We start from the raw sequence: 22,267 nt of genomic DNA, 5'->3' as shown, positions 1-22,267 counted from the left end.
GGTTCAGGCAATAAAATGTGTATTTTTTATCTGCTTCCTGTCTAATAAATGTTAACGCTCTTAGTGAGAAGCTTTCACCTTTCCACCAGATTTAGTTTACTGTTCATCTGCAACATTAAAAAAGTGATCTATGATGCCCAGTCATGTATTAAGTATTGTCAGCAATTCACACATTAAAATAATAAATGAAATTATTAAAATTATGTAAATTCATTCTAAATCTTTGCTTATTGTCCCAAAAATATAGTGATATGTTGAGCTGTCTTCATTGAGGAAGTTGTTGGCTTCAGTGTAAACTGTATTTGCTCATTAAAAAGATAGTGTTATTTAGTTGCATAAGATATAATACATTGTCTTTCCCACAAGATCTGAAAATCGGTCTTAGATGCTTAATTGCTTATAGTTTCAGCTATCTTAACAAGAGTGGCTGAAGAATGTCAAGGAGAATGTCTACCATGTACCACTGATATGACACAAAGCTTCAAAGGAATAACACTGTAGAACAAACAGCTTTATTTCTTGGTGCAACTGCTGATTTTTCTGGAAGGAAAGAGTTTCCAAAATAGCAACTGCCAAATCAGATATAGTGCCAAGATTTGGATAACCATACTCCAAATTTGATTGATTTTATACAGTGTGTCCTAAGAATATATTGTAAAAAAATTCCCCAGCTGCATTGAACACAATGTCTGGCCAATACTGTAAGCTTATGAACTTGCAGTCTCTCATAGAGAAACATTACTTTTAAAAATGCTCAGTAAAGTTGATTGCCTTCTATAATAAATAGGCGTATGACCATATACATACAGAGAGCAGACCTAGGCAGTTAGTTGGATGTCACTGAATAAAGCTAAATTATTGGAGATTGAATGGACACATGCTTACCAATTTGACATTGCTCTCCTTCTAGGATAAATCTTTTTACTTCTTCAGCACATTGTGTAATGATTGCCTATTCCAATAAAAGGAGTCTCATCAGTAATTACTAGAGAAAACTAATTTATTGAATGAATAGTATGCAAAGTACGAAGAAAGCTGAGAATGAGCAAAAGCGCGCCAAATGCAAACTTTAAAAGCCTTGCTCCCGTTGCGAACCCTCCCCTCAGGCTAGCATAGCAACCACCCACCCCAGATGCTAGCAACCGTTAGAATCGGCCTGAGAAAGTAACCTTGAACAGCAGAGATAACCCAAACATACATTCCAGAAGATCACAAGTCAGCACAAAGGAAATTTACCAGCGTGGCCAGGCAGGCACGCAACTGCAGATATGACATGTGAAACGTTACGAGGAACCATAAACATCGGAACGGGAACATGACATACCGCCCCCCCACAAAGAAAAAACTTAATTGTTAAGGTGCAGGTTTATCAGGGTAAGCAGCATGAAACTGAGCAACCAAGTGGGGAGAGCGCACATGTTGTGCAGGGACCCACTCTGGATGAGAGAAATGCTTCCAGCGAATCAGATATTGCAGAGTGGAATGGAAACGTCTAGAGTCTAGTATTTCCTTGACTTCGAAATGTTGTTGACCATCAATCATTATGGGGGGAGGTGCAGGCGGCTCAGGATGCCAATGGGTAGACTCCACGAATGGTTTAAGCAAACTGCAATGAAAAACAGGGTGTAAGCGCTTGAGATTGTGAGGTAAGTCCAACTTAAAGGTAACAGGATTAATCTGAGCAACAATAGGAAATGGACCTATGAACTTGGGCGCCAGTTTTTTGGATGGTTGAGGGGATTTGATGTATTTGGTGGAAAGGTATACCCTATCCCCTATTTGAAAAAGAGGTTGTGGTGCCCTTTTTTCGTTGGCATGTCGTTGATAAGTGGCTTGAGCATCGGCTAAAGCTTGCTGTAGTTTTGGCCAGGAATCTGCCAGTTGTGAGGCCCAATCGGTCGGGGAGGTGGGCGAAGTAGACGGTGGAGGCAATTCAGGAATAGGGACAAAGTCATGGCCGAATACAGTACGAAAGGGCACCGCCCCAGTACTTTGATGCACAGCATTATTGTAAGCAACTTCAGCAAATGGCAGGAGGTCTACCCAGTTGTCTTGTTGATAATTAACAAAAGCACGTAAATATTGCTCCAACGTGGCATTAACCGCCTCAGTATTCCCATCCGTTTGGGGATGAAAAGCCGTGGATAGTGCCTGTTTAGTGCCCAATAGTTTCATAAATTCCCGCCAAAAGCGTGAAGTAAATTGTGTTCCTCTGTCGGTCACCAAGCGGGCGGGGCTACCGTGTAATCTGTACACGTGAACTAGAAAGAGGCGTGCCAGCTGTTGTGCAGATGGTAGAGACGCACAAGGGACGAAATGAGCTTGCTTCGAGAAAAAATCCTTAACAACCCAAATGACAGTCTTTCTCTGGCTAGGAGGTAGATCCACAATAAAATCCATAGAGATTTCCTCCCAGGGGTGGGAGGGATTGGCCACTGGCTGCACAAAGCCCTGGGGTTTCCCCCCTTTTCGTTTTGCAGTAGCACAGACAGGGCAAGACTTGACATAGGCTTTTACATCTCGCCGGAGGGTTGGCCACCAGAACTGTCGGCGCACTAGATGAATAGTTTTTGTAAAGCCAAAATGCCCAGCTGTTTTATCGTCATGAGACCTGAATAGCACGGTTTTGCGCAAGGTTACAGGCACATAGAGGCGATCATCTTTCCATGCCAAACCTTGCTTCAAAGTAACCTCGCTCTGATTGTTTTGCAACCAAGTATCCGATTTCAACTCTGCCAGAAACCTTTGTTGCAAATCTGCAGGAACGGATACATGTATCGCGCTAGGACCGGCAGGGGTGTCAGGTTGCTGCGCTCGCGTCTGACTGCGAGTGACTGCTGCTAGTGCCATTTGGGAATCTGTCCAGAGGGTTCCCACCACATCTGGGGCTGTTCCTGAATCCTGGGGTTGGCGCGACAGTGCATCAGCTAAAAAGTTTTTCTTTCCCGGAATGAATCTGAGTTTAAAATCAAAGCGGCTGAAGTACTGAGCCCATCGCACTTGCTTAGGGCTGAGCTTACGAGAGGCAGTAAGGGACTCCAAGTTTTTATGATCAGTCCACACTTCAAAAGGGTGTGCCGCCCCCTCCAATAGATGCCTCCAATTCTCCAAAGCGGCTTTCACCGCAAAAGCCTCCTTCTCCCAAACATGCCAGTGTCTCTCTGTCTCAGAGAATTTACGTGACAGATAAGCACAAGGCTTTAATTGTCCTTGCTCATCGCCTTGCAATAAGAGGGCACCAATAGAAAAGTCTGAGGCATCGACTTGCACCACAAATGGTTTGTCAGGATCAGGGTGTTGCAAGATTGGTTCAGAGGTAAACAGTCGCTTGAGTTGGTCAAACGCCTGTTGACAAGCAGGCGTCCATTTTAGGAGTGCCCCTGGATTCTTTGATTTGCGGGTGTCTCCCACACCCTTTGTTTTGAGTAATTCGGTTAGGGGTAAGGCAATCTCAGCAAATTTTTCCAAAAATGGACGATAAAAATTCGCAAATCCAAGGAACGATTGTAGTTGTTTGCGTGTGCGTGGGGGCTCCCATACTAAAATAGCCTCAATTTTGGCAGGATCCATTTCAATGCCTTTATCTGAAATCCTATACCCCAAATAATCAATTTGTGTTTGATGAAATGCACATTTCGATAGCTTGGCATACAAGTCAGCCTTTCTCAATTTGGTTAACACTTGCCTAACCAATTGCACATGTTCCCTCATGGTTTTTGAATATATTAACACATCATCTAAATAAACCAAAACCCCATTGAACAAGTGGTCGTGCAAGACCTCATTTATCAACTGCATAAAAACCCCAGGTGCCCCAGCCAATCCAAACGGTAACACTTTATACTGAAAAGCCCCAAATGCACAATTAAAAGCTGTTTTCCATTCATCCCCCTCCCGAATGCGAATGCGATAATACGCCTCCCTTAAGTCCAATTTAGAGAAGATTTTCCCCCCCGCCAAGTGGGCTAACATTTCCTTGATGACCGGGAGGGGAGATTTGTTTAATAGGGAGACTGCATTTAACCCACGGAAATCCGTGCATAGTCTTAAAGTTCCGTCTTTCTTTGATCTAAAGAGTACTGGAGCACCCACTGGTGAATTGGCTGGTTCTATGAAGCCCCGCTGTAAGTTTTTGTCTATGAATTCACGAAGAGTAGCCAATTCCTTTGGGGTCATTGCATATACCTTTGGTCTGGGCAACTTGGCATTGGGAAGAATTTCAATGGCACAGTCAGTTTTCCGATGAGGCGGCAGCCGATCTGCCTCCTTCTCCCCAAACACATCGGCAAAGTCCTGGTATTGGTCCGGTAGCCCTTCCAATGGTACAGCGAGGGTATGCAGCGTTGACAGTGCTGCCCTCCCCACATTGGTATCCTCCTCCTCCTCATCATCCCCAGGAGGGGCTTTATAGAACCCATCTGCAAAAGTAACAGTTCGGTGTACCCAGTTTATACTAGGGTTCTGTTGAACAAACCAAGGCATCCCCAGAATGACCAAGGGACCACCCACCAGTGCAACTACAAAGGGCAACTTTTCCCAGTGGCTACCCAGTTGCAAAGCCACTAACGCTGTAGACTGGGTGACTGGTTTTCCCCCCGATATAGATCCATCCAATTGGGTGAAAATCATGGGACATTTCAACGGGAAGGTGGGTAACTCCAAAGCAGCTACTACATCAGGATGCATTAAGGAACGTGAGCATCCAGAATCAATCATAGCCCATAGTTCCACAGTTTTTGTAGGGGAACCGAGCTTAAGTCTCACGGTTAACGTTGGGAAATTTCCACTCACCGAGACATGATCGCGCCCCTCTTCTTCCACCTGCTCTTTGGCGCTTTTTAGAGCAGGTGGCTGGAGTTTTCCGCCGGTTGGGAGGCTTCTTTTTCGTCTTGCCCACCATAAAACAAGTCCACATCCTCCACCAGCTCTGCTACTGTCGCTTTCAGCTTCCTCGGTGCCACTGGTGATTTCCCCCCCGATCTGTCTCTCCGTTCCTCTGGCTTCCTGCGGGGACATGCAGCTGCCAGGTGCCCCTCCTTACCACACCGCAGGCACAATCCTTTGGCAAAACGGCTGTCTTTTTCTTCTTGCCACGACCGTCTCACTGGTTTGCTAGCAGTAGCTGCTGGCCTTGTAGGTTTCCCCATCGCTTGTTGTTTGGGACCTCTTTTAGTTTGAGTATACTTAGCTTGGGCTTGCTCAACCTTCGCAGCCAATTGTATCCACTCATACAGCGTTGCTGGGTCGTCCCGTACAACTGCCTATCGTAGTATATCTGGTCTTAGTCCATCTTTGAACATCTCTACAAGGGTGGTGGCAGACCAATCCTCTACTTTGCCGGAGAGTGCTTGAAACTCCAGCGCATAATCCGAGACTGATCTGGAGCCTTGAACCAACTCCCTTAGGGCTACCTTTGCTTTTTCCTCAGCTAGAGGATCACCAAAATGCATTTTCATTGCCCACATGAAATCATCAAAGCAATCCAACTCCAAAGCGTCCATGTCAACCAGTCTCACGAACCAGTCTGCTGCCCTCTCCTCTAATTGGGTCACGACAGCATTAATCTTAGCCCGCTCAGAACGAAACACGCTCCCAAACTCTTCCATATAGCTGTGTGCATTCGTCAAAAAAAATGACAGCTTTGTGGGATCCCCATTAAACTTCACATTAAAGTCTCGATATCGGACCCGGGTTGGGCTATCGTGTCTCTTTTTGTGCTTAGCCTTTCGTGGCTGTGGTGGCTCTTTCTCCTGCACCTCTGGCGCTATTTCTTGAGCCTCTGCCAGTCGAAGTTTCACACGTCTCCCCCCCTCCCGGCTCCGTCCTCTCTCCTTCTGCTCCCTACTTGGGGAAGGTAAGGAGGCTTTCTTTGGAGGCCTGCTCGGTGGGGGCCCTCCCCCCCAATATTTCCATTGCTTTCCCTGTTTGTCTACGGGGGGAGGGGGGGTTGGGGACGCGGAGGTGTCAGGAGAGTCACTACCTTCTTCACCTCCCATCTTTTCCTTTTTCTGAGTGTCCCTGGTAAAGGTTAACTTTGCCAACAAATCCTCTATGGATTTCATCCTCGCCTCCAGCTGCTGGGATTTCTCCGTCTCCATCTCCGTTGGTGTCACTGCTCTTGTCCTTTTGGTGATCTGCACGGTCGGAAACAGCGAGGAATACACCGGCTTGGCTGGGGCTGGTGGCGACCCATACAAGGATCCCTCCGTCTTCTTGACTACCACTGACTTCACTGCCTTCTCCGTATCGCAACTGGAATCCGTTGCCTCGGAGAGGTCATCCGACCCTGGCGTGAGAGTCCCCTCTCTCCGCGGTCCCATGGGCTCTTGTTCCCCACCTCTGGAGAGCTGACTTTCCCCCGAGCCGGTGGTTGAGGTTGGGGCAGTTTCAGTCATCGCTAATTAAACTCCTCACAGGAAACTGGATGGATGCTAGCAGACTGATATTAAAGATTCTCAGCTTTATGTAATGATTGCCTATTCCAATAAAAGGAGTCTCATCAGTAATTACTAGAGAAAACTAATTTATTGAATGAATAGTATGCAAAGTACGAAGAAAGCTGAGAATGAGCAAAAGCGCGCCAAATGCAAACTTTAAAAGCCTTGCTCCCGTTGCGAACCCTCCCCTCAGGCTAGCATAGCAACCACCCACCCCAGATGCTAGCAACCGTTAGAATCGGCCTGAGAAAGTAACCTTGAACAGCAGAGATAACCCAAACATACATTCCAGAAGATCACAAGTCAGCACAAAGGAAATTTACCAGCGTGGCCAGGCAGGCACGCAACTGCAGATATGACATGTGAAACGTTACGAGGAACCATAAACATCGGAACGGGAACATGACACATTGTTCATCTTTACCTGTCCTTGAGCCCAAGAAAACAAACTATGCACCACCTTAAGTTTTCACTATCAACTTTAACTTTATTAAGGATCCTAACTGACATTACATTTTCTTATATTAAATAACATTAAGCCAGATTTTTCATTTTTATTTTCATAACGAACTCTGCATGTGTTTTCACTTCATGTAACAAAATGGACAGTGCTCTTGTCCTTCTTAGTATTTTCCCATGTTCATCACTGTTACTGTTTTCCTTAGTTCAGTGGAGTCATGAACACTGACATAAGACAATGCAAGAGAGGTCTGCAGATCCTTTGCCATTTTCCTAGGGTTTTTGCAACCTCCTGCCTTGCTCTTGTGGTGATTTTTGGCTGTTAGCTAGGAAGATGCATCAGATTCATCTGAAGTCTTCACGTGATAAGGAATAACTTGAAACGTGTGTGTTGGATTCATCCTCATGAAGATCTAGAGATCCATCTGCACATTTCATCCTATTCTACTGAAAAATAAGTTACGGCTGTTTGAATTTTACCTGTGCTAGACTATAGGAGAATGGAGCTTCTCTAGATCTGGGGACTGGATCAGATTGGGCTACATATGTAAAAATTGGAACTAAATAAGCCACTTTCCAGAATTCTGGATCTGTTCCTCAAAGCAGATTGAGTGGTCTTTATATTCCTCTACTGTTCACCTCTAATAACTACAAGTCACAAAATACAACACAGTGCACTTAAGCTCTTTGCTAAGAAAATATTTATTAGGAATGAAATTTAACAGATAAAAACATGTAACATCCACTGGACCTCAAATATAGACATTAAAATTTTTCACAGAATTTAAGAAAGTACTCCAAAATGAGTGTAAAGGCTTTTTTTGTTCATAAACTCAATTACACACAACCCAGAAAACCAACCCAACTCCCACAAACTTTATAAAGGTCACAAGACATGAAAACTGCATTTTTAAAATTGTTGTACCATGTATAACAAGCCCTTAAAATAAAAGATGATCCATTTTCTTAAAAAGATATTAGAAAATGTATTATATTGTAAGAACACTATCATATTAATTTATATTTTGATAGACATTATATAATAAAATCTTATGAACAGAGGTACCTGTGTCACACAAGTATGCTACCATATGGAGAAGATTCTCTGTAGTAGTCTCTCACATACAAATCTACTAATACATGAAAATAAGATTGACACATACATGTCAATATGTGCTGATGAAAGTTGATGCCAGCATTTCCTTATTAACGTTCATTTCAAATAGTTTGTACATCATATGAACATTCAAGTAAACCAAGCTTTTTAAATTCCACAAGAATTGAATTGTTCAGTGTATCATTTAAGGAATGTTTTCATTTTCAATATATTAAAATGATAATCATCAACTAATTCATATTTTTCACCTTAATACAGCATGTATTTCCTTTAATTAATATCAAACTTAAGTTTCATTCTTGAAAGGAACAAGACTTTTAAAACTCACACATCCTGGTTATTAAGGAGAAAGTGCTGAGTTTAAGGTTACCCACTTTTTTGATAACTGAATTCTTAGTCTCTAGCAGTTGCATGATAGGCAGAAATTTACAGATCAATCTTTCCCACTGGCAATGTATCTATGTTAAGGTAATTGCCTACTGAATTTCTTCCCATCATCTACTTAAAGAAGAGATCTACTAAAGTAAGCTAAATCTCATACAGAAATTAGGTGAGCTAAATGCAACAAGATTGCCATTGTCAAGCAATGGTATAAAGACAACCTTGTACATATATTATGGGTCATCTGTGCCAATAATAGTAATAATAATAGCTTGAATATCCAATAATCTTGAAATAATTGTATTTTCCTGACAGGATTCATGTACAGAAAAAGCAACTGACAGTTCCAAGTCCACTAAAGGGTCCAGCGTGACTATTAGAAACTCACTTCCTTCCCAGCAACTAAGTCCATAAGATTTGACATTTTGAAGTGAGCAAAGGCAAAGATAAATATACTTAAGGGGGGAAGGAAAAAAAGTATATATATATTTTTTACTCTGGCCTTTTTTTCCTAGGAAACTGCTTCAAAAATTGGAGGATGGATTTAAAGGAAAATCTCTCTTGATTCCATCTCTTTCAATACAATTCAATTTGGGAAGGCATCAAAAGACTTCACAAGTGTCAAAAGAAGTTTATTTTTTTTAAAATCTTGCTAACATGCTCCTCTCTCTTAGGACTCTTCTCCCACCAGCTAACTTGAAGAGGGAAAGGCAGAGTAATGGCCAGAAGTCTGCAGACCACTGGAGAGTAAGAGATTTCTACTACCACACTTCAACAGATTCTAGGTTAAAAAAAATAGTTCTAACTTTTTAATGTTTTATCAGAAAAGAATGATGTAACCCAAGTCTTAAATCATTAGAATACCATCATTGTTCCCCTTCCCCCCACTTTAGGATTTGGTCTTGAATATGTGAAAAAATATCGCAAAAATATGATGAATATTATCAACATACAGTGTTTTATGATGAAATAGCTTCTGAACAAGCCATTCTATTCAGCAGAGGACATTCTAAAAAAAAGGGTTACATGGCAGCTTCCCTTCCTTACGAAGTTTATTTCCAAACTAAGAGTGCAAAAATATTAAGGGGAAACTGAATGTTTGAAACTTCTTCAATGCCTGAAATTAAGTAGAGGATATGCTCCCCAAATCAATTATGCTTTAAAATATCCATGGCTGGAATTACGCTGAATAGTGAGAATATTCTTTATACAGTTAGTACCCAATCACTCACTAGTTTTTGATCAGTGGCTTCCATACTAGCAGGTAACTGGTTGATTTAACATCCAGTTCATCATAACAGTACAGTATAATAAAATCTGTAAGTCAGTCATGCACTGTTTTGTATACCTGTATGAATGTGATAATGCATGCAAGACACTGACGAATCAAGACATATGAAAGTAGCAATAGTTACAAAATTAGCAAAAATGTCACAGTGTTCTTACAGCCTTTACTTTAAAAACACAAGTATATTACTTACCACCAATATTGCTCAAACAAGGTAAATTGTCTCTCAGCCATGCGAATCACTTTGAAAAGATAAAGAAGCAAACATTTCTTGGCATATTTAGACACTGAGTGCAACCTGAATTTAAATTTTGATCCTATCAATTATCACTATTATTTTCCATTCTTCCAAGTGTTTTGCTGTAAACCTATCTGAGCTCATTTACATTCTGTATGCTATATGCTCAAAGAACCAGCCAAATCCACAAAGGGAAATCTTGACAGATATCCAAAAATACTTGACAAAAAGATGCTAGTGGAATTTGATATTCCCCATTTCTGGTATATTTTCTATATTTTATTCTTACTTTGAGAATGTTAACAATGCTGCACAGCTGTATCACTGCCTTTTAGAAATGTTTCATCAGAAATGTTTCAATCTGAGACATTAAGACTTGCTACTGATAGTTTCTCACCCAATATAAAACAAATCCACAATGTCATTTTATCCCAGTGTGCATGGTTCAATTTGACACCACATAACCATCATTACAGCCAACATTAACCCATAAAACAAACTCACTTCACTGTCACACACAGTTGGAAAAAGCTGTCTATCTGATACTATGCCTTTTTGTAAGAAAAGAATCCAGCTTCTCCTTATTTTATAAGTAACTTGTTAATCATAATCACCAAACTTTAGCTATTAAACAGAATTCAAGTTTAGAAAAATGAATAAATTAGTTACAGCCTTGTAAACAATGAGATTTTATGTTTATATATATACTTTAAAAATCCTCTGAAGAATAAATCAGACGTTACAAGGCACACATTACACTCAAGAATTCAAAATGATAAAAAAGCAACTATTTCAATCTTCTCTGCTGGCAGAATTGTGCTGTAGGATACTGAAAAACATAAATATAAATTTATTTAAACTACAGTCTTCCATGGCTGCAATCTCTCTTCTAAAATATTTGTGCTATTTAATAGTGCTGTGAGAGTCGAAGTATTTGAAATTAGTTTTCTTAGATACTCTCCACAAAACTTCCAGGGAAAAGACCAGTTTTTCCATTTCGCTGCAATGTGCCTTTGAACCAGCCATCTTCACGCTTTTTATGTACAAACACAACATCTCCTTCTTTAAGTTCAAGTTCAGCTTCGCTCTGAGGAGGATAGGATACCACTACTCTGTATCTGCAGAATAAAAAAAATTAAAACATTTAGATTCCCACTGTTTGAAAACAGTATCCACTGTTTAGGGAAAAAAAAGTCATATGTATTAGAAAGTTTCTTTGAACTATTTATAATTATAAATAAACTATTTATCATTAGACTGATTTATGATAATTAATGATATTAATCTAATGATAATTTTTCAGGGCAATTAAGTCTATTAATGCAGTAATATCAAGTGAAATATACATGTAAATTTCATTGTGTAAAATCCCATTCCCATTTACTTTTTTTATATAAGTAACATGCATAAAATCCCATTTCTATTTTACACATTTGTAAATTTTGCTTTAATGGAGAGCCCTTTCATCCTACTATCTCTGTCTTTCTGGCTGACTTTCTATGTCAATACAACTTATATGCTCTTCCATTTCCAGAGACTATGAACAGCTTAGAGTATTACTATAAGATTAAAACAAAATCAGTGCCTTTCTGAAATGTAATAAAGAGGAGTTGGTCTAGGTATCTTGAGGTAAGCTGTTCCAAAGAAGAGGAACAGAACTCGCCAGAACTCATTTTAGCTGAGGATTTACTGTAGTGTAGAGGAACTGATTCACTTGAATCTTCCCAGCAGCATATGTGTTTGTATGTAATTATGTATGCATGTATTCATGTATGTGTATATATGTACATGTACAGGTTGTCCTAATTTAGCAACCACAATTGGGACCAGCAACTTGTTTGTTAAGTAAAGTGAATGCTAAGTGAACCTGTGACTTTTTATGATCTTACTGCAGCTTTCCTTTGCTTTACAGACCTGCAAAGGTCATAAATGAGAGGACTGGTCATAAAGTTAGTTTTTCATCACTGTCGTAACTGCAAGCAATTGCTAAATGAGGCAGTTACTAAATGAGGACTACCTATACACACACATACATATACATATATATAAAATATCATGTACCAAAAAACCCCATCCTTGAATAAGCATAAGAAATTAGTAAGAAGGCATCATTACAACTGGCTATGCAAATGAACTTAACATATTTAAATTGGTGTTGCAGTACAACTGTAAGCACATAGGCTTACAATAAAGCAAACAGTTATGTAAAATAGACAGGCATAATCTTCTCATATGCTTTCTGGATGAAAAATTATCAATTTAATTATATTGCTATTTTAAAGTATTTCTCCAAAACAACTGACTACTTGCACTTTATTCCCAAGGAAACGGAATAGGAGGCAACTGTTTCCCAGATAAAAGAAGAGCTGTTTTTCATGATGTAAGCACACATTCTGATTCATCCTTGAGCATTTATTTCAGAGATTTTTGTACTTTAGCCCCACAAAAAGAAAAGCAGATTCTTGTACATAGCATGGAAACAGCTCCACTTTCACATTACTTTCTAATTTCAAAATCTGTCTACAACTCAGTACATTAAAATTAGTGCATTATCATCACCAGGAATAGCAAATTTAGTTATAGAATACTATACACATAGGGTTACACAATAACTGGGTCTGATTTAACCTGATCAAAAATTGACAGCAAAAAAAAGTGAGAGCTGGTTTATAACAATTTCTATGCAAAATTATAGAATTATTTTTATTATTATTTGAAAAAGATGGGGTTTATGTTCTGAAGAATCAGTTAAATTATGTAACTGTGAAAAAAAATAAAATAGCAATATCAAATATTGACCTATATCTTCCTGTATTTATCTTCATTGGATGACATTGGGTTCTATTCTTATGAGACTAATCCTGTCCTATCTTCTATTCCATACCTAATTTTATAGACCTCTATCATACATACATCCTTTTCTACTTTTGAAGACATAAATGTTATTTTCAGACCTCTTGCTTTGAAATAGATATTCAAAACAGTCCTCTTGCCTGCTTCTGCACTCCCCCACTATACTCTTTTTCTTATGAGGATAAGAATCTGTGCTCAAAATATACTCATTAACTTAAAGAAAAGTAGGGAATATGGGAAAAGAACAATGCTACTATGCTCTATTGAGATCACTGTCCTAATAAGAAAAGCCTTTATCAAACAAAACACATGAAAAATGATGTGATTGTCTTCTCTGTTTCTTTCCAACAATAATGTTGTTGAAAATCACCACATGACACAAGTGACCATTCTCTTCCATTATTTCCTTGAAATATTGTAAATAAGAACTGTATATATCATTCAGACACAGAAATGAGATAATATGTATGCGATAATCCAAAGAAGTATCATTCTCTAGTTTGGAGAAAGCCCATTCCCTCCCAGCTCAGAAACTATGAAGTGCCAAAACTAAAATGAAAGAAAAGTATTATAAGGAAACGGAAAAAAACTTAAGAATGCAGATGTTTGTTTGCATCTGTTCAGTGATCTGCAGTGTTCAGCTACTGCGAAAATAAATTTTTGATATCTGAAATTTTTATGCTAAAGGACATTCCACTAAAATAGAATGTTAATCTAAACAGATTGGCATTAAAATATGTACCTAATGTAAGAAAGAGCCCTATTCCAATACTCTGTGTGTGTATTTGTGTACATTGCCTTGGAATTCGGTATTGATTTGATTTTAGAAAAACAGAATAGTGTAAAAGTTCAGCACTATTCCCAATAATAGCCAGCCATGTAGGATTTTTGATCAGCTATACTTTCTGCATCATTCCTCCAACTCAGTTGTTTAGGAATCTACTTTAGGAATTAGCCTGACATGAAAAAGTTACTGGATGTGATCCAACAACGAATCATGTATGGCCTTCTGGTCACTGTCCAAATAGTAATGTATTAGAAACAACTGAATGTTTAAATAACATAATGTATTAGAAATAACTGAACATTTCAAACCCAAGTTAATTTAAGGAGGAACTAATACTAATAGAATTTTTTTCCATCACTTTTAATAATTAGCATTTCTTGATTAAATGTGAGAAAAACCACATTTTTTGTCCAGGAAAATGACTTACCGTTCATAGACTACAGATCTGGATTCATTTGACCCTGGAGCCAATGATGAGCAGGGCTGCCTTGGAGGGGGAGCTATAGGAATATTAGAATCCAAAGAACTTGTTTTACGGTGAGTACTCTCCTGCACAGATGTAGGTGTTTCATTGTCCATGGGGCAGGAGTCTGCTCTTCCCTGACTAGAAGTTGATGGGACCTCTGGCCCTATAGCACCCTGAAGGGACAGTTCTGTAGCTGCCAGCTCAACTTCCAGAGTTGGTGATGATGGTGGTGATGCTCTAAGTTTACGCTTAGTAGATGCTCCTGAAAGTAACTTCAATAACCCCTTTTTTTCTTTCTAAAAAAGAGATTAAAATATTTTTAAAAGGAAGTATGAATGTGGAACTTTACATTTGGCAATCAAATAATCAGCATTGTATTTCAAGTATTTAATGTGCTTCAAATATACTGAGAAAACAAAGCATGTGTAGTGGTGTTGTGATACAGTGGATGAGGTTTTTCAAGAAATTAATCTAACTGTATCACTAACAACTATAAACCGTGCTTCATATAAATTACAGACCTGCAATCCTTAGAATTATCCTGCAAGGGAAGTCAGGTTATTATCCCCACAAATTATTTTATATTTATTAAACACTTTCATCATTATTTCTCAGGGGATAAATTTTACTTAAATATGAATAGCCTTTGTACAACTCAGAGGTGAGATTCAAACACATGAATTAATTAATACTAAATGTCAATGGAAGAAAAATATTAAAATCCGTAATACAGATTAAAAATGAAATCATCAAGAAGACACCAAGATGTAACTTAAATTTGGGGAATATACAGCAATGACTAAATTAGCAGTATATATTCACAACAGACTTTTAACTAAATTTAAGGAAGAATGGTTCCCATACATACAATGTATCACACAGCATAGCAAATACAAACATTTACAGTTTGGCCAAAATGTTTATAAACATTGCGAATTAACAGAAGCACAAAAAGGGGGAAATTAGAAATCAAATAGCCTTTTTTCCTTTCCTTTTTTACTTGTTGCCTATTTTGCTTTGTCTATATATTTTTTTCAACATGCAAATAATAATATGCACTGTAACAATACAGAGCAAATACAACATGCCCTACAACAATACAGCGGAGACCTTAGTATTAAATAATCATCTTAAGGCACAAACTTTTATTGTGCAACAAATATTTTGATATAATCTGCAGCTGCTTCTAAATGTTATATTCATCTTTGGATGTAAAAGTTAAATAATCTTATTCTTATTAACATCAACATTTTAATTCATAGCTAATACTGATATAATACCATTTTAAATCTTTAAAGTCTAAGTTATCTAAACATTAGAATGTTAATAAACTCTACTCAACACTGTAAATACACTACTGTATCAATGTAGTATAATGTATTATGTATGTCTTGTAACAATATAATAAAACATTAAAAAAAAAAAGAAGCCACCAAGATGCAACATTAATGCCTAATCAAGGCAGCACTATATAGGAAACCAGTTAACAAAATATTCACCTAAAAGCTGAGGCAGTACAGTTCTGCCACAAAAAATCACCATATCATCTTGCTTAAATTTATCCTGGACTTTGCTGGTTTTCCCTTCCATTGACTTCATATTTGAGTGTCACTTTATTATTCAAAAAGTGTTGGTAGTACACTTGTCATACACACAAAAGATCTCCTAACAAATGCTTAAAACACTGTAACAAAGTTAGTGGCACCTACCAATAAATGCTTTCATGGAACAAAAATACTGTATGTAAGACATCTGATACAAAACATAACGTATTATATTTTAGCAAATTTAGAGATTACAACTCGTTAGGGAACAGGCATCTGATTATTATATAGTTTTACTATTAATAAAAGTTGAATCTGCCACTATGTGAAACCAAAGACATGGTATCAAATGATATTACAGCTAAAACAAAAATAGATCAAATAAATGGCAGTTACTTTTCTATCTGAGATTAACAGAAAAGCAATTAAAAGAGAAGTCTCCGGAGTGAGATGACTGAAAGATTGCACAGAAGACATAAAAAGTATCTGAACTGAGCTTGACTCCTGATGATTTTATGGACATGTCCATGACATTTTTGGCAAAAATATGGAAGTGTCTGCCATTGGCTTCTGAGATTTGTTTGTAGTCTACCCCATAGCCTTGGTATTTCCTCATGGTTTCCCATGAAAATATTAACTAGATCTAGCCCTGCTTGAGTTTTCAAGGTCAGAACAGAGACCATTAGGAACCAAAATGTTATGCTTACCTTTCCATCTCTGTCTGTTTTACTCATAGCAGTAATACCTCCAGCAGCCAATGTATTCTCTGGGGAAGCTGGAGCTCCAGTATGAACAGTCACAATTTTCCCACTTGAATCTCCATCTACTAATACAGAAGTGCTAGAAGAGTTTAATGAAGAAGTTGTGCAAGCCAATGGGACATTTGTCCGGTTGATATTTACAGCTGTGATATAAGCAGCAGCATTTGAAAATTGAGGTTGTAGCTGTTGAGAGGCAACAGAATGGTGTGGAATAATTACAGCAGCAGGAATAAGGCATGCTGAATTTTGAGTCTGAATTGGTGTTACAGTGGCTGTCGGTCTTTCTTGGCTATGAATTGCAACTGCAATGACAAGGAGAAATAGTTCAGATGACTAAAAAGAATATATTTTCAGATTGTGACATGTACACCATAGACCTCCTGAAAACACTACATTATATTAATCATATTTTTATAACCCACTCTTCTTCTAAGACAACATGCAACATATATGGAAAAAGCCTATGTTACCCTTGAGGTAATACTTTCAATTCTTATAGAACATGTATAAGTGACCCAAGGTCACCAAGTGAATCTGTGCATTATCTCCAGGATAGTAGATACACTATATGTGCTGTCCTCTCCCACCTATATTAATTTTAGAGCTTGACAAGATGCAGGGTGTTCCTCATATGTTTATTGCCTATGTCAAGAAACCAACTGTTTTACCTGTTCTAACTGCATTGCGAGCTTGATTCACCGTCATTTGATTAGACATATGCATAAGGATCTTGGATTGTGGACTCGTCTGTATGTGTGCTGCAGAGACCACAGCTGTTGGTATTGTACTAGAATTCACTGTCACACCATTTCCCTGAAGTTTTTGCACTGTTCCTCCAGCAGTGGAAGCATTGATGGTCACCACTCGCCCTGTCTGGCCAGCAGTAGATACAGGTATTTTTGCTTGGGAGGCACTTGTCATTGCCCTATTAAAAATATTGTAAACATTTATGCACCTCTCATTAAATAAATCACTCAGCCCTATTATATAGATTTTCAGAGTATTTTGTTTCTCTTATCACTATATAAAGCATAACTTATTGAACATCATACCTTGTAACTGGTGCCACATAATTCCCAGGAAATACACCAATTTTGCTGGTATGCATGGAAGTTCCTTTAAACCAGCCATCCTGACAACGCTCAAACACCAAAAACATTTCACCTTTTCTCAGTTCCAGTTCATCTTCTTTTCTAGGAGTGTATGGATAAATAGCAATATACCTGGAAAAGGAAACCATTCTCAGCAGACTGCAGGCTAAGAAATAGGATGTAAAAATATCTGTTTTAAATATTTATTTTCATCTCAAATGTTGCAAATTAGAGGTTTTGTAGAATCATTCCTGTTCGAAAATGAAATGTGTGGTTTCAGTTCAGCATGAAAAGTTGTTCCTCAGTATAGTCACAGATATTTCAATCACAGAAATTACTATAAACAGCAAGAGGCATTTAAAATATTCTGTCCCAAACTGATCACCTCCCAATATACTTTTTAAAGCTCTTACTATTTCAAATGACCAATAACTAGTGACAGTTAATAAAGATAAGCACAATAACTGCAATATCTTTTCCCAATTACATCTCTCAAAAACCTGTTTGAACACCAACTTACCACTGGCTAATCTAAGTTGCAAGCCAAAACAAGTGCTGCCTTTGAGGAATTATCAAAAGTACTTTTTTGTTTTCTTAAAGAGAGGCTTTTATCTATGGATGGTCTCATACAAAACCATCTACAGTACCAGATGAGAAGACAAACAATTTCAAGATTGTTATAGAAAACATTTCAACTCATTGTTTTGCCAATTTTTAATCATCCATTCCATTTCAAGTTAATCTGCTATAAGTTTTAGTTTCACTTACACACTTGGTCTTGTCTGTGGTCTCAAATGTGGCATTTGCTCAGTCAAGGCAGATGTTGACTTTTGAGCTGCCCCTGAAGACAGGCACGTAGAATTAGGGGCAATTATTGTAGCAGACAAGACAGGTGATGGTGGTGGTGGGAGAGGTGGATTAATACTCTAGAAATGAAATATTTTAAAAATGAAATTACATTTTGGCACCAATATTCAGATATAGTATACACTGAAATGCACAACATGTATATTCCAGAACTGACCTGCACCCAGCAATGAATGTGCTTTGCCATGCCCTGACAGAACATACTTGGAAAAAGAGTTGCATTGCTTTACCTTAACAATAACATACGTGTTATTTTGAGACAAATGAACACATTCAAAAAGCTAATTTGACCCTAAAATATAAAAACTCAGTACAAGGTCTTGGCAGAAATTCAAAAACTGTTCAAACTTTAACTACCCTTTTCAAAATATATCTAGAAGCCATGGTTGATTTTGAAACCAGAAGTTGAGAGATGTTAGAAACTTCAATATAATCTGTCCCGACGTTAATTTTATTTTTAATTTTTTTTTAAAGATGGTTCCCTATGAGGTCCACCACTGCATCAGGGGAGTGGGGCGTGGCAATTTTTTTTTTTTGGTGGGGAGGAGCTTAGGAGATTTGGAAGTGTGTGTAAGAGACTGTGGGTTAGAGGGTTTGGAGATGAGGGTTTGAGGATGAGGAGAAGTAGTTAAGGGCAAATAAATAGTGAATAGTGCTAAATGAGTGGTGATGAGAGGGAAAAGAAAGGAAGATGAAAGAGATACAGGAGAAAATGGAAGAAGAGTGAAAGACTGACCTGGAGATGCAAAGGGATGCTGGACAGTTGTTGCCAAGTAGTAGTAGAAGCGGTGGAGCAGGAGTAGTGGTGGAAACTGCTGGTTCCTGGGCTGCTGTAGCTGCTGGGAACAAACCACCAATGTGAGGGCTGCCATCAAACATTGTGCGGCTGGGTAAGAGAAAATGTGTGGACACTGCATGGCCAGAAAGGAGAGGACTGGAGGCTGTGATAGGAAAGGTCACTGAGTAGTGGCAGCAGTAAGAAGAAACTGGTGGAGCTGGTACATTTAGATGTACAGGGTGTCATACCCAGACCAGATCAGAAAATCAACTCCAAGGAAGACCAGAACAACACTTTATTGAGATAGGCTATAACAACAGAATCTTGCAAGCCTGATTGTGCTGTACCTCCTCCTCCTCCTTACGGTTCAATGAATTAGGAAGATGTTTGCCCTAGTCACTTTTGGGTATTATCTTGTTTCCCAGGGCTTAAAGAATGTTTCAGTCTCCTTTGCCTAGGTAACGGTTCTTGCATATTTCTGTCAAGGTCACCTCCCTTAGTCTCTAAAAGAGGAGAGTATTTGAACACCCATGAGGCAAGTCAGAAGCTGGGTGGCATGTGAGAGGCACCCCCAGCCAGCCAATCACACTGCAGTCTCAGGGCAATGAGGGCTAAATTTGAGATCAAAAAGGAAAAACTATGATAAAGACAGACACTGAGCTGCATGACTGAAAGGGAAGAACCATGGTGAGAGGCTGAGAGAGGGACTGAGGAACATTGCCCAACCAGAGTGAGAGTACAGGAAAAGGCCCCCCTCAAGTAGGGCCCTAGTGGGAGGGGAGGCCTGAATGGGTGAATGTATTTGTAACAAGAGCAGGAGTGGAATTCTAGACTGCTGTCCCACTGGAGTATACAGTGTGAAATGGTTGATAGCTGCTCAGTTGGGGCAATGGGGTAGGGACAGGGAGTTGGGGATGTGGAGGAGCATATATCCACAATTGCAGGCTGAAAGAATTACAGTGGGAGGCACTGGGCAGGGCATTTCAGGAAAAGGAGAATTGCAAATCAGTGGTTTCCTTTTCTGGCCCATCTGGATATTTCCTGAATTCAGGTAGCTGGATTGCTTGATCCTTTGCTTCAAATGTTGTTAATGCTGGGTCTGTCTGTAGTAAGACTATATCTAACAATGATCTACAGCAGGCCAGACCTGCACATTCATCTATCACCAAATTATAGACAGATTTGATGATAGATGAATGTGCAGGTCTGGTCTGCTGCAGAACTTGGGGAGCTCCTTAGCTGACTTAAGAACTTAGAGTGATAGTGGCAGAATATCCACATTTGAGAGCATATGGTAGCAGTAAGAGCAGCAAAACATGGTTTTGTTTTGTTTGTTTAAAACATCTGTATAAATGCCCATCTTAAAGCAAATGCTGGGTGGCTTACAATCCAAAAACAAAAAAATATATACAGGAATAAAAACAAAGAAACAATAAAACCAAAACCAGAAAAACCTGGTGTCACAACCACACTTCCCAGATGCAACTTACTACATTCTCATCCTACTCTGACCTCACCCTATCCCAGTGCTTGGGGGAAGAACCAGGTCTATAATGTTCTCCTGATGGTTAAGAGGGTGGGGGCCTGTCAGATCTCTGGGGGAAGGATGTTCTATAGAGAAGGACTGCAATGGAGAAGGCATGCTCCCAAGGACCCACAAGATGGCAATATTTAAGGGAAGGGACCTGGAGTTTGCCCACACTATCTGTTCTGGTGGGACACACAGATGCCCTAGTTGAGAGGGAGTCCTGCAGATAACCTGGTCCTTTGCCATGTAGAGTTTAAAGATGATAACCAGCACCTTGAATTGCACCCGGAAGGAAACTAGGAGTTAGTGCAGCCCATGCAACAAGGGTGTAATATGGGCAAACTCAGGAGTGCTGCTCCGTTCTGAACCAATTGTAACTTCCGAGTGATCTTCAAGGGTGGCCCCATGTAGAGCTCATTGCTGTAATCCAAATGGGAAATGACCAAGGCATGAGTGACCATGAGCAAGGCCTCTCCTTTTATTGTGTCTGCAAATTGTGTCCAGCAGTCTCCTGGAGAAAAGCGGGGAGAAGACATTCCTGTAGGCCACTGTTACATATCCACAAAATTCTTCACAGATAAAATACTTCATATTTCCTCTGAGTACATTACCATTTTATCAGTTTAGTGAGATAACTGTGGCAATATCTTGTGAGACTGTTTGGGATTCTTTTAAGCTAGTGAAGGAAGTGGACAAGGTTCTCTATAGTTAAGAGTTGGGAAGCCAGTTGGGATATGTACAGCTGGATTTGAGTGATGATTAATACCTCTTTAAGGAAGACATGGTATAGCATCTGCCTCAAAAGAGGTATGGTGTATCTACAGTACTCTTGAAAAGGCCCTCTCCAGATCCAGCTATACTGGACAACTTCCAACCCATCTTCCCTTTTGGGGGAAAGTTTTGGAGGTGTTAGGGCTTCAGCAACAGAGGATGACAAATTAAGTAGATTACCCGAATCCCTTCTAGTTGAGATTCAGATCTTGGCATCAGACTGAGACAGCATAGGATGACCTATGGTAGCATCTAGATGGAAGACCCTTCTGGTCCTATTAAACCTCTCAGGAGTGTTCAATATCAATGAAGGCATCCTTCTGGGCTGACTGTGACAGTAGGAGGCACCATTCCAGAGTGGTTCTATTCCTTCTGAAGCAGGCAATTCTGGTCAGTGATTACTGGGGAGGAACAGCAAAGCCCATTGTACATCTTCATGAAACTACTGGGGGAGGTTATTCAGTCTGAGAAGAGGTATCAGTAATGTTCCGGTGATACTCAATTTTATATTGCCACTCTAGGCAGTAAATGTTGTGGATATCCTTATTCAGCATTTGAAACAGATGGATTAGATGAGATAAAACAAGTTTAAAATGAATTCCAGCAAGATGGAGATGTTGTTCATAGGAGGAGAGCCATCTTTGGCTCTACTCCAGTTCCAAGGTTAATTCTTCACAGGGTCATACTCCCCCTGACAGAGCAAGTCTACTACCTGGGAGCTATCTTGGATTCACAGCTCCTGTTCAAGCAGTAGGTGGAGACTGGAACCACTGTTGTTACCATAATGACTTGTATCCTTATCATATGCAACTAGACTACTGTAACACATTCTACATGGAGCTACTTTTGAAGATGACTTGGAAAGTACAGTTGATATAAAACTCAGCAGGTCATCTGCTAA

The 22,267-nt window shown here is 39.2% G+C and overlaps 1 protein-coding gene across 2 annotated transcripts in view; it reads right to left on the bottom strand.

Annotated features, from left to right (window-relative positions):
* Nucleotides 1–9,591: 9,591 nt before the first annotated feature.
* Nucleotides 9,592–22,267, bottom strand: part of SH3RF1 (SH3 domain containing ring finger 1) — a 58,845-nt gene continuing 46,169 nt past the window's right edge. For both annotated transcript variants that reach the window (XM_063309747.1, XM_063309749.1), the window contains exons 7-12: nt 18,191–18,348; nt 17,384–17,554; nt 17,000–17,256; nt 16,278–16,633; nt 13,988–14,322; nt 9,592–11,038 (exon numbers count right to left, since the gene is read on the bottom strand). In XM_063309747.1, the coding sequence (XP_063165817.1) occupies nt 10,870–11,038; nt 13,988–14,322; nt 16,278–16,633; nt 17,000–17,256; nt 17,384–17,554; nt 18,191–18,348 (1,446 nt within the window). In that variant the 3' untranslated portion in view covers nt 9,592–10,869. The remainder of the gene's footprint in view (nt 11,039–13,987; nt 14,323–16,277; nt 16,634–16,999; nt 17,257–17,383; nt 17,555–18,190; nt 18,349–22,267) is intronic.

Source organism: Candoia aspera, chromosome 8 (assembly GCF_035149785.1).
Source record: "Candoia aspera isolate rCanAsp1 chromosome 8, rCanAsp1.hap2, whole genome shotgun sequence".
Classification (NCBI taxonomy): Eukaryota; Metazoa; Chordata; class Lepidosauria; order Squamata; family Boidae; genus Candoia; species Candoia aspera.
Note: the sequence above shows the minus strand (reverse complement) of the source record. Positions and strands in the feature narration are given on the sequence as shown.